This window comes from Glycine soja, chromosome 4, assembly GCF_004193775.1.
Source record: "Glycine soja cultivar W05 chromosome 4, ASM419377v2, whole genome shotgun sequence".
NCBI lineage: Eukaryota > Viridiplantae > Streptophyta > Magnoliopsida > Fabales > Fabaceae > Glycine > Glycine soja.
In genome coordinates, this window is record NC_041005.1 from 6,270,401 (window position 1) to 6,283,567 (window position 13,167).

General features: G+C 30.4%; 1 protein-coding gene across 3 annotated transcripts; it reads right to left on the reverse strand.

Moving 5' to 3' along the window:
• Nucleotides 1-1,935: 1,935 nt before the first annotated feature.
• On the reverse strand, nucleotides 1,936-6,339 carry LOC114409043 (E3 ubiquitin-protein ligase MBR2-like). 3 transcript variants are annotated; one of them, XM_028372328.1, is made up of 7 exons: nucleotides 6,250-6,339; nucleotides 3,472-4,657; nucleotides 3,349-3,399; nucleotides 3,172-3,270; nucleotides 2,656-2,820; nucleotides 2,438-2,544; nucleotides 1,936-2,306 (listed from the first exon to the last, which is right to left on the reverse strand). In XM_028372328.1, exons 2-7 carry the CDS (start codon nucleotides 4,633-4,635, stop codon nucleotides 2,219-2,221), a joined length of 1,674 nt encoding a protein of 557 aa, XP_028228129.1. In that variant the 5' UTR covers nucleotides 4,636-4,657; nucleotides 6,250-6,339; the 3' UTR covers nucleotides 1,936-2,218. The 3 variants fall into 3 exon arrangements, with proteins under 3 accessions (XP_028228129.1, XP_028228130.1, XP_028228131.1); XM_028372329.1 differs by lacking the exon at nucleotides 6,250-6,339 and adding an exon at nucleotides 5,572-5,932; XM_028372330.1 differs by lacking the exon at nucleotides 2,438-2,544.
• Between the last annotated feature and the right edge of the window lie 6,828 nt (nucleotides 6,340-13,167).

Consider the following 13,167-nt stretch of genomic DNA (forward strand, 5'->3'; position numbering starts at 1 on the left):
CCCTTTGTTGAAAACCATGTTATTATTAAAAGTGTTTGGTTTAGATGATAAAAATGAAAAAGATAAAAATAAATTTTTGTTTTGAATAAAGTATAAAAAGTAACGGTCTTACAAAAGAATATAATTTTTTTAAAATTAGTTCTCTCCTTCGTTCCAAACACATCCTACAGCTTTTGTTTTGCACTTGAATGAATGGTTGAAAACGTAAAATGTCTTTATAGTAGGACGTTTACAAGATGTAACATTGTAAACATGTATCTTAGATATCAAACAGGAACAGATTACAGATGCATTCTCATGACCTTCTTCCCATTTGTTAATACAAAATGATAAAGATATTGGATTTGTTTTTAGAAACATAGTCCGGGTGTATTAATCACAAAATGAGAAAGATACTGGATTTTTTTTTAGAAACATAGTCCAGGTGTATTAATCACAAAAGTTGCTGTAGTTGGAGAGTCCAAGATCTTATAAATCTCATTAAAGTTCCATACTTGCAAAGTTCCACACCTTGCAATTCAATCTTATCTTACCACGCTTCACAACTCTAGCGCTCATGCTGGCTAATTATAAACTAGCGCTTTTGAGAAGGGCCACGAACACTACAATTTGCATCACTCATTTGCAGTTAAGAGATACGGTGAAAGACTTTGATACCAATTAATAAGAACTTTCGGAGAAGTAATAACCATACCATAAAAGCTACTTGTTGTAATTGGAGAGCCAAAAATTCTTATAGACCCCATACTAAAATTCCATATTTTCAAAGAGGAACTCGAGTCTCATATCTTTTCAAACTTCATTTTTTGTTGGAAGCAGTATCCAATATTGTAGATTAATTGTGGAAAATAAAAGACAAATCAATGTCCTAAGAAAGTCCTACTATGATTTTCAATATTATCGATGAAAAATTATTTCAATTGTTATATATATATATAAAAGTCCTACTAACCAATGCCCTCAGTACTAAAGAATCAATTATTATTGAAAATCAGAAATATATTACATATTTTTTTTACTAATACTCTCCATCTAGTATATTTAGAGTATTAACATTTTATTAAAACAAATATATTTAAGCTAAACCTAACTGAGTTCCTACAAAACTTTTACTTCAAACATGCTAAAAAGATACTTTTTCAATGATTGATCTTTCATTTTCTCGGTTATAAAGTTGATGCTGTTTCCTTTAAGTGTTCTTTAAGGGTTTATTTATTTTTCTGTTTCAACTGAATATGTTAAACACGCAAATAATCACCACATAACCCAAAAAAAAAAAAAAACTACATTGTAAATTTATACCTGTACCTGGCCAAAGTTTAAAACTAACGTAATCATCAATTCGGTATAAAAATTCAATTCAATAAGATTTGCTTGGTTTGGTTCATATTAAACTTTTTAAAAACTATTTTTAATATTGAATTTATTATATAAATATAAAATATTGGGATTATTTGAGAATGTTAAAGACACTGACTAAAAAATCAAAGTACAATAGTTACAAAAGATATAAAATTTAATATTATTAATACACTTTTATTGCAGCTTCCAATAAAAACATTGTATTTATTGATGGTTTTATCAATTTAAGACTCCCGTTAGGAATATTCTATTTAATTAAAGACAATGCCTATTTAACATTAGATAAATAAGCAATTCCTGACCTTACGTCCTTACCTAATGATCTTAAATTTAACTAGAATTTTCAAAAAATATTTGTTCTCAAAATTTAGTTCAGATAAGATGAAAACTTTTTTTTACATCTAAAGCTCAGCCCCACTATATCAGGTTTTAAAAATTTGACATACACCTTAATCGTAATAAACGTCATACTATACTGAAAGAAAAAGAACAACTTCCTTGCCTACACTTTACTTTTCCTTCCGAATTCCTTAGTGCTTCTTTATGTATGGATTAAAAAAAAGGAACATAAGATGAAGGCTGTAAAACATTGCACCAGCAGATTAACAAGTTCCAGCAATGGCTTGGATTATTCTATAATGGGGATGAAAATATTGGCTATGTACAAATGACCAATAAAAATAAGTGAGGAGCAACTGTATTTTGTACAGAAGTGATGAAGAATAAAATGAACAGCAAGAGGGGTACAAAGAAATCAGTCTCCCTCGTCTGGCCTAACATTGAAATTGATGGGATCATTGGGATGGTGATGAATTTGACGGTGCCACTGATGCTTTGCAAATAGGGCACCAGTTCTTTAGCTGTAGCCACTGCTGTATGCAAGCCACATGATACGCATGCTCGCATTGCAGACTCCCCACTTCATCTGCAGCCACATATTCCTCCTACAGATCAAGTCAATTTATCAAAATCAGATGTTGTAACAATAAAGTGCATATCAGTTTGAGACAGATAATGGCTAGTCCTAGATTCCTTTTTGCAAAGGAGGGAAATGTGTGGCATTAAGAGCTTATACATCTTTACAATGAAATATACAGAAAGCGGCAGAGACTTTTGCCGACCAAGATTTAATTTAGCTCTGCTGGAATCAAATACCAATTTTGTGATATTGTCAATCAAATGCTGCAGAAAGCAGGTAGATCATCAATCCATCATGGACAATAAGCTTTGAGTCATGATGGTGCTTAATGACACCCTGACTGCGATGGAAGGTTCAAAACGAGAGAAAAATACCTGGCAAATGCTGCATTTGGTATCATCCTTATGTTCATTGCAACTCTCAGCTGCATTTTCAGAGGGTGGGGACTGGTAGAAACTTTTCTTTAGGCATTCTGATAGTGTTTCCTCTGTTAGAGCTGTGCTCACAGTACCCATCCTCTCTTCCAAAGCCAGCAGTTGCTGTCATTTAAGGAAAATTTTGAGAGGTGAGAATACTTGGAAAAATAAATTATACACTAAATGCAATAACAAAGATAGCAATCCCTTCTCAAAGCCATCTCCTGCAACTCAGCTAAAATTCAGACGACTTCCTCAAAAGTTGAAGTAGCATACTACCAATAAACAGCACTTAAAATTACATTATAATCCTCCACATTGTTTTAATAGCATGTATTCTTAAGAATGTTTTCATCCAAATCTGTAGTAATCGCAGAACTATCAAATCACAGTAGATATTATCAGAAAAAGAAGAGGAAAACAAGCAAACAAATATAACAAACTGAATTGTAGCACCTTATGGCGTTAACGAACCTCATACGACATGTTATCAATGTCCAATCGCATGTCTCTATGTGGATCGTAGAAGTTTAGTCCAGTTAGGAACAAGTTGGATTCCAGTAAACGAATTTGCTGCAAAGATGACAAATGAATGCATCAAATAACTGACCATTATGTCAAATAAATTTTTAATCAGGATTCAAGAATTACCTCATGTGTTAGCTCAACATCTTGTTCAATCCTATCAAGTGCCACCAATACCTAAATAAAATTAAGAACTAATTTAGTTAAAAACACTCACATTAAAGATCTTATATATATAATGGAAAATACCTCTGCAATACTATCCATGTTGTAACGTCGTCGAAAGCTATCCAGATTCATTAGAGAATGAGTGAGGCCATACTCTGAAGGAGATACAGGCATAACACCATATAACTCCTCACTGCCAGTAACTGGTCTACTATGAGAGCTAGGACAACTTAAGGGACTATCTACAGAAGTATGACGTGATACACCAGGAATATTAAGACCACCAGAACGGGGCAAATCAGGTATCTTGACAAGGGACTCATTAGGTGGCATGGGATTGGCATTTCCTTGGCTAGAAAGCCTTCCCCTGGTACGACCACTAATCAATTTTCGAGTTCTAACTGGTGCCATGTTGCTGTCTGACCTGTCCCTGTGAGGAGTATTCCTAGATATTCTTGAATCAGAGATAGATATGCCATTTCTGGAGCCAGAATTTCGTGCTTCTAATGAAGACCCGCTCATTTTCTTCCCTCTACCAGTGGAACTACCTTCCCCTTCACAATTTCTCTTTTTTATGACATCCTTCTTTCTGTTAAGGGTTGAATCTGAAGGTGAACAACCAGCAGGGATGACATCAGAAATAGTGTTGCATTTGAGGTTCCTCAATCCATACCTACTGGTACCAGCACGTGTCACTGGACCAGTGCTTTTAATTTCTTGGCCCCTTAATCCAGGCTTTGGATGAAAATTCCTCCGAGATCTTGTATTGGATACTACACTAGAGCTTCCTACTTCCATCATGGCATTACCAGACACTGTATTTTCCAATTCAGCTTGAACATTTGTCTGACTTTTTTCAGGGGGAGGGGCGAGTTTTGAAACTTCTGAATCATCCTGTACACTACTAATTTCAGATGAATCTGTCTCTAACTGAGATGATGGTGATTTCCGTGGCTTTATAAGCGGTTTTCCTGGGCTATTAGTCTTGAAAAATGTTCTAGAGGAGCTTCCAATTGCTTCCTTGCCAGCTGAAGAAGATTGGATTGAAGGTTTCAAAGATTTACCTTTTTCAGAAGAACCAATTTGAGCACCTTTAGGAGTATTGACTCTGCTACTACAAGTAATGCGGCTGCACACCTGACCATTTTGATCTCTGGCGTTAGCAGTATCTCTAAATGCATGGCGTATCCCCTTTCTAGGGACTACCACCCCATCAGTGGCTCTTTTAGCAGAATATTCATCCATCAATTGCGCACTCCCTTCAAATCTGTAACATGAAAGAATGGTTTATTACATCATCAAAAGCTCAAACAAGTTACACAATTGTACAAGACAATAATATTTTTACTAGTATATTGATAGCAATGACTTGTGTGCAGAACTCAATTCAAGCCGCAACATAAAGACTGGTAAGACTCAGACTTTAGTGCATAAATTTGGTTTTAGATTCCATCAGGGAATAGGACAATTTCCCACTAAAGTCTACAAACTCGACCTGTAACATCGATAAATTTATAATCTCTGGTGATTAATTCTATGCACTGAAATAACAGAGTTAAATTATATTTGTATTTACATAAAAATTGGAGTTATAAAAATATTTCAATTGGATTTTTGGAAAGAGGAGCTTCAGATGAATTTAACAAAGCTCATGAAGGAGAGAAAAGGAAATATTTTCACCAATTTATAGGATAAAAAAAGGGGTCACAAGACAAAGTCATTGTTAACTGCTTGTAGTGCGTGTTAGGGAGGTAAAAGCAGTCATTCTCAGTGAGCACTTAGAAATCTCTTTGACTAGAAGATTCAGTCAATGGGAAAACATTGTTGCAACACTCAAGCTATTCTGATGCCAAATTCATACTTAGAAAGATTTCTGCATGTTCAATGAAATACTACATGCTTAGGTAATTTGAACGACAACGAAGCAAGTTCATTAAATCACATATCAAAAAGCTAGAATACAGGTAGAATTGAAGAGTATTGCAGGTGTAAAAAAATAAGAAATGCCAATAAGGGATCAAGCAAATACTCAGAATCAGATAGTCAGTTTAACACAATAAATAAATAAAATCTAATAATCTCATGATTCTCCTTTAATTTATTAGCATTACAAGAGAAACCTGAAGCACAAATATTCAGCCAGCACAATCCAAAAAGGAAGTGAAACAGAAAACAACAAACCAATACACCATCAGATGACGTTGAAAGCCAACCATCAGAAACCATGATCAGGCAAACAGCAAAGCTAACATTTTTTTTTTTTCACGACGAAACAGAGAAACCCAATTTCCTCAAAACCACTCTATTCAAAAGAACCAACAAACCCGATAAAGCAACATGCTTTTAAGAGTGAAACAAAAACAACGATGAGTAAACGCAAAAGGAAGAAGAAGAGTAAAAGGGGGGCGTGAATGGTTGATTCCAGAAAAAGTGGGAGGACGCTTCGTTTTGAAAGGACGAAGGTTTGCCTCAAATATTCTCCAGACAATAACAAAGACTCCTTCTCCGATATTTCAGCGCTGAGAAAAAGCTCAACACTGACCACACCATACTCATCGCAATCAATTCACCAAAATTAAAATAAAAAAAATTCCTACCTCCACCACACAACCAAACATTTTCATCCATTAATTTCAATTTCCAATAGAAAAACATCAAAATTAAAATTTAATCATGCTTTATTACTATTGGTATTATTATTATTATTATCGTAAAATATATACTGATGGACGTGGACTAACTCAAGAAAACTGATACAAACAATTGTTATTTTTTCTTTTTTCAATTAAGGTTGACAGAGAAAAAAAGAAAAATAAGAATAGCGAGAGTTGAGGCGAGAAAATCGAATTCAGTTGCTACCTTTAGTTGAGGTTGTTCTCCGTTTGTTTGAAACAGAGAAGAGAGGAACGAAAGTAGAAGAGGTTTGATACAGAGAGAGAGAGAAGCAAAGTTCGGTATTCTAATCCAATGAAGCTCTTTTATAATAATAATAATAATAATAATAAGCTAATTTTTTTATTTTTTTTATTTTTTTATGGTTAGGGGAAGGAAAAAAAAAACGAAAAGGGTCGTAGTGGCGCCGTCTTAATTGAAAAGCGAGAGGGAGGAGATCTGGACCGTTGATTGGGAATGTGGAGAATGGAGAGTGAGGATTTAATGTAGTGTCACACTCAAAGAACCTTGCTGCGAGTAACCAACGTGAGGTTAATTTTGTGGGCGCAAGAAAGGAATGGGAAAGGCCACTCTGAATCCTAATTAAATTCTATTACTCACCTTTGTACCAATGAATCTCAGCTTTTCAAAGTGCTAACAGTGTGTCAAATTGGTCTTGGATTTGATTGCTTCTCAAGATAAAAAGAGATTTTATTTAATCTTTCCAATTTATTATTTGAAATTTAAATTCCATAATATAAGCAGATGTAAGATAAGCTACTTGTATCGGAATTAAAGAAATTATTAAATAAAATATATGATACTGATAAAAATAAATAAATAATAAAAAAAATTAAAATATCAAATATTATATCTGTAATTCATTAAACATTAATATTATAATTCTTCAAATATATACTGTTAAAAAAATTTATGCAGTTTGATAATCAAATAGTTATTAAATTTTTTTCATAAATAACTATGAGTTAAGCGATAATTTTATAATATAAAATACAAATATAAATTTTAATATATCATAGATTATATATATATAAGTTTAATTAGATTGAACTGAATTAATCAAGTCATCAAGATGTCTAATTTGGTTTACTGTTGTGCATAAATTTGTTATAAATTTATAGATATTTAAATTTGATTTTTATGAATAAAAAAATTAATTCGATTAATTTCTAAAATCAGAAATCAAGTTCAATCTAATAAAAAACTTCACTTCTTTCTTTTCTCCAAACAGAAAATAGATATTTAGTCGTTACTACAAAAGTTTTAGACTTATATATGTATATTGTATATAACGTGGGTCCACGTGTATATATGAGTTTTTTTTATAGGGTGAATACATGAGTTGTTACGTTTCTTTTCCTCCTCCCCCTACCAAACCCACTGTTTTATTTTCTCTTTATTTTTTTTAATTCTGTTACCTTTTATGCCATGATTTGGTTGATTTAATAAATTGAATTTATTAATGATTGTTATTTAAAACAAACAATATTGTAATTGTAACACAGATTAATCGATTGAGCTAACCTCTGGAATACAACTATTTAGAAATTTAACTGAAATAGATTCTGAAAATGTCAACTCAGTCAGTCGCTATTTTTTAAAAAATTTCTCAGTGACATCATATTATTTTATCTTGTATTTGACACTAATCAAATAATAATATAGGTAGTCACACTAACAATAATACCCATCATAATCATAATGATCCCTATGATGATGTTAATAATAGTAATAACATAAATAAATAATGATGATAATAATTATAATAAGAATGATAGAAAAAGGTTGACAAAAAGCACAATAAGAATAGTGATTATGAATTTGGTGGCAATGACCGTGAGAAGAGGAAAAAAAATAAATATTGTTTTCTAATTTAACCTCATATTAAAATTAAAAAATACACTATTGACATACTAACACATGGTATGATAAGCAAAAAATATATTGTTAATACATAAAATAATTGATTACGATAAGGTAAATAGCATAGCATATGTTAACTATCAAATAAATCCTAAAAAATATGTTTAATATAAGATAATTATTCTATCACGCTTTAATTAATTATTTGATACACGCACAAATATAGCTATTCTTATCTCATTACATATCATATGTTGTTGGTGTAATTTTTATTTTTATATATAAAGGAAATTTAGTAAGAAAATATATGAGCAATATAGTATATATGCACAAAAAATAAATAACATATATAACGTGTATATATGCATAATATATAAATATTTCTCACAAAAAATAGATAAATATATTTTTGTATCATATTGATCTATTTCAAATATGAAACAAGGTAACATATATATTACCTGAGTGTAGTAGCCTGACACGGGTAAATATTATTTTTTAATATTTTTATAAAATATTTCAAATATATAAAATATTTTTATTTAAAATATAGTTATTATTAAATAATAGTAAAATCACATATCTTAAAAAAGTTTTTTAGAAAATAAATAAAAGAGTTTATATTTTCAAAATCGTGTAACTCATTTAAAATTAAAACAAGCATTATAAATGTTCTTATTTGAAATAGATAATTGGATGTATGATATAAGAGGAGGATTATGTAGTTGAAAATAAAATATAAAAAGGGGAAGAAGGTTTGAAACACTCCTTGAGTCCTTCCTCTAGTATCTAAAACATGCACATTGTCCACCACGAAAGTCACGAGAATCATCGATCCTAATTAATAGAAAATGACCATACATTTTCCTATTCCTTATTTTGATAGTGACACATCCCCCATGTAATTGTATCATTTGGTTCATCTTTCTATTTCCGATCAAACTGCAAACATTTTCGTTGCATTAAATTTGCAGTATACTTATACTTATTATAATATTAAAATTAAAATATTTACTCCTATAAGATACCGTATCACTTACCCAACAAAAAAAAAAAAACTAACTCATGTCCCATTTTATTTGACTTGAAAACACTTTAAATCCTATCGTATTTTATTACTTATTCCATCTCATAATAATAACAAGTGTGATGTAAAAAGAAAAAAATAAGTATTATTTTAATCTTAAAATAAATGTTATTTTAATTTTTAATGTAATATATATTATTTTTTTATTAATATCACTAATAAATATTATTTTAACTTTTCAACGTAATATTAATAATAAGTTTAGTTTCATGAAATTACTATCATCTTTTTATTTATTTTTTAATTTTTTTTATTTGTGTAAAAAAAACTTAGAAGGACATTTATTATGAAACGAAAATAGTATTTTAAGGGGGGAAAATTATGAAAACAATTTAAATAAAAAATCATCAAAATTACAAACATTACATATTTTAATATTGTTCACTCATTAGTCATTAGTTAATATTTTCAGAGTTCAAATTATGTTGCCAAATATTCTCTAAAAGACTAAATCAATATATAGTTGATTTTGTATAGACTAATTACGTATTTAATGTAAAAAAATGACTGAATTAAACATTTCACATTTATAATTTAGAAAATATCTTTTTCGAAAAATCAAAGTATCTTTCGTAGTTTTTGTAAAGACGAGTTTGAACCTTTAACCTTTATAGTTATTTTTTTTTAAAAAAATGATTATATTATGTTTAATCCATCGGTGATTGATGGTAATAAAAGTGAATTATAAGTGCTTTAAAAAAAGTGAATTATAAGACAGACAAACTTTACCTTAATAAAAAGTAATGTATTTATTTACCTTTGGGTAGGTTCTTTTCGCCCTAAGGAATAGTCGCTTAAGTCAAAAAAATTTGGAACAGGCATTCAATAGCATATTAAATAAATATCGGTCTATTCTTTTGTAAAACTCGTCAAGTTATCTCCCCACTTAACCACTACAAATAGTAAATGGGATCATAGTCTAAGTAGTCAAAATTATTATATTGGAAGCTAATTAAAGCTTGTTTGAGAAAATAGTGACTTGGTCAATCATCGTTTGATTTGAAAAAGAATATTTTTATCTTAATTATAGAAAACATATTTCAAAAAAATAAAAGTTTCTAATTAGAAATAGAAAATAAATTGAAAAAAAAATATTTTCAAAATAAACGACTCCTTACCGTTCCATATAAATTCGCATAAGGGCATATTTTGCATATGGTCTTTTCAAATGAATATCTACTTCAATATTACAATTCTATTGCAATAAAGCATTCCTAGTATTAATTTTCCCACCCCAAAAAAAGAAAAAGGAAAACAGAGAGACTCACACAGAGAACCTCAATTATATATCCCAATCCAGTTGTTCCCAACAAAAACAACAAACGTAGATTGGCACAAATTAAAACAAGCTCTCGTATCCGATAAATTATAAGAATCCATAAGAAGAACAAGCCCACGTATGAAAAACTTGGGAAGAAACAACACATAATTAACTAGAAGAAACAACACAAATTAAAACAAGCTCTCGTATCGCATGCTCATTCCTCCACCACTATCACTTGGTGATGTTAACCCTTTTGTTAGCTATACTTTGTTTCTATCTTAAGGTCTTGTTTTTTAGCTAAAGATTTAGATAAGCTTAAGCCTATCTGGCTATATAGCGTCATATGCTAATTAATCACACAAAAAAAGGGGGCATTGCTGAAGAAAACCCACAAAAGAAATGAGTGGGGTAGGCAGTGCCAATTTGGACCATTCAGTGCATTCAATATATTTTAAATAAAACCAAATAATAATGGACAAAATGACTTCTTCCACTATGGTTGGCCTTAGCCACCACCACATAGTTGTTATTGGTGTGGTCAAGCTTTAAGGGCAAGGCTCAACTCGTGGGATTAGTTTAGCTAACATAACACTTTTGCAACTCAAAAAAGCTCTCTTTCTTTACCAATAAAACCATTGCTTCAAGGCCAACTGGGTCAGTTGCCAACATGTTTGGTTGTGGTGGGGTTCCACAAATATTTGGCACCCATTAATTGGAAATGGTTTCTAACACCTAAGCCTCCAACGTGGTTACCCCATAATGGAGATTTTCCTTATTTTCAGCTACAAAAGAAATAATAAAACAACATAAAATGGAGTAGTTCATGACAGCCTACGAACCAAGAATAAATTAAAATGACACCGTGGCCTTAGGCCTATGTGTGTTTGCAATATCAAAAAATCAACCACAAGAAGCATCGAGGAAAATGTATTACATGTATAGTGAAAAATCAAACTAATTATTAATTAAATAACTTTGCGTGGTTTAAAATGATAAATGTGTACATCTGTAAGGAAACAACTGAATATTTCTGCCGGTTAATTGCCAGTATTTATAAAAAAAAAAAAAACTGAGGCCATGATATTTTCTGACGACCCGTCAATTTTACATTTATCAGTGATAGTAAAAATAGAGTAAACCACATGTCTCTTTCTGACTATAATTTTTTTTATCTTCTTCAATTGGGCATGAATATTTTATAATAAATGAGAATGGCCTTCCTCAGCCATTTAATTTATTTATTTTTTAATAAAAATAGACAGTGACATTTCTCAATTCTCACATCACAGTGTTTATAAACGACAAAGTTTAAGGGGAAAAAAAAACATGGAAAAGTATATGCGAGGCCAACAACATTTATACGGTGATACTGCCAAATGCAATGCCGCCACACCCCTCCGGCATTGCCGCGTGACCGCCCACATTATACAAACTCCAGTTGGGATCGGCCCAAGCAATACGTTAAAAACCCTAAAGAAAAATAGCATGTAATCGGAAGGGGAAAATAAAATGGCAATACTATGTCATTAGTAAAAGTTGACTGAATTTAGCAAGAATTTTAAAATTTTATTTCCTTATGGGTTACTCAAATATTTGTAGCAATGTTAATAAAAATACATCTTATTAGTCTCTTTAAAAAATTACCAACATTATGTTGGTTAAAGTGAACTAGAAAAAACACGTAATTTTAAGGAAAGATCATATTTAAGATAATCAGTGAGAATCTTCAACAAAATTATAATTATAAAAAATGTTGATGAATATTTTTTATTTGATGATATGATACAAAAAAATATTAAAATAAATTTAAGTTTTAATCAACATTAGTTTTGATATTAGTAGTCTTAATTTTTTTTCCCTAAATTGGAGTTACGGAAAGAAATACTAATATAAAAGAAATTAATGACCTATTCAAAGTATTAAAGTATATTTAAAAATTATTTTTTTTTAATGCGTGTAATGTTTGTAAAATATTATTGCTAATACTTGCATTTTGAGATAAATTTTGTTGTATGGTGGTAATTGAATATATTGCCATCGACTGTTAAATTGCTTGATTATTAAACTTTAAAAAACTAACTCGCAGTTAAAAATTATAATTAAAATATAAATTAATAAATTATATTATGATCCCTTAGTTTTTTTATAATTGTTATCTTAGGTTATTTTGCACATAAAAAAATTAATAAATAAATGAAAAAAAATGATAATGTTATAAAATTAATCTTGTTATCATTAATTCATTTGTAATTTTTGTAGTCCATATCATTTATATTATAAAGGGTATAAATGAACAAAAATAATTAATAATACATTATAAAACTAAAATGACTTGGGATAAATTTTTTCGATTATTAATTATGAGATAGAGGAAGTAATGACAAAATCATAATGGCATGGGAAAGTTCCCCTTAGAGTGGGAAAGTTGACTTCACTGTTAATTAAAAGTTCTAATTCTTAAGAACTATGAATCGATTCCCCAAGAAGTTAAAATTAATTTTATAAAAAAAAGGAGTATTTATCTCTAAAAGAAATGACAAGCCCCCTTGTGCATTCACCCTTGAAGGTGGTGCGTGCCGCTACGTTTACAATGAATCTCAATGAGCAAAAAGGAGATAAAGGTGTTTGAGAGAAGCAAAGAGGGGGAAGACATCTAGAAACATATTGTTTTTTGTATCCCTTTAGAAGACTCTAGAAGAGAATAAGAAATGGGCAAGAAGCAAGTGGTGAATTTGGACGATCAGAGAATTATGAAGTTGCAGGAAATCTTTCACACGTTTGATTGGAACAATCATGAAAGTCTCACAATTGTTAGGTCTGAAGTACAATAACATACTTGTTGAATTTTTCATGTTAACCGTGCTTGTGGCATCAAAGTTTTTTTTTTCTT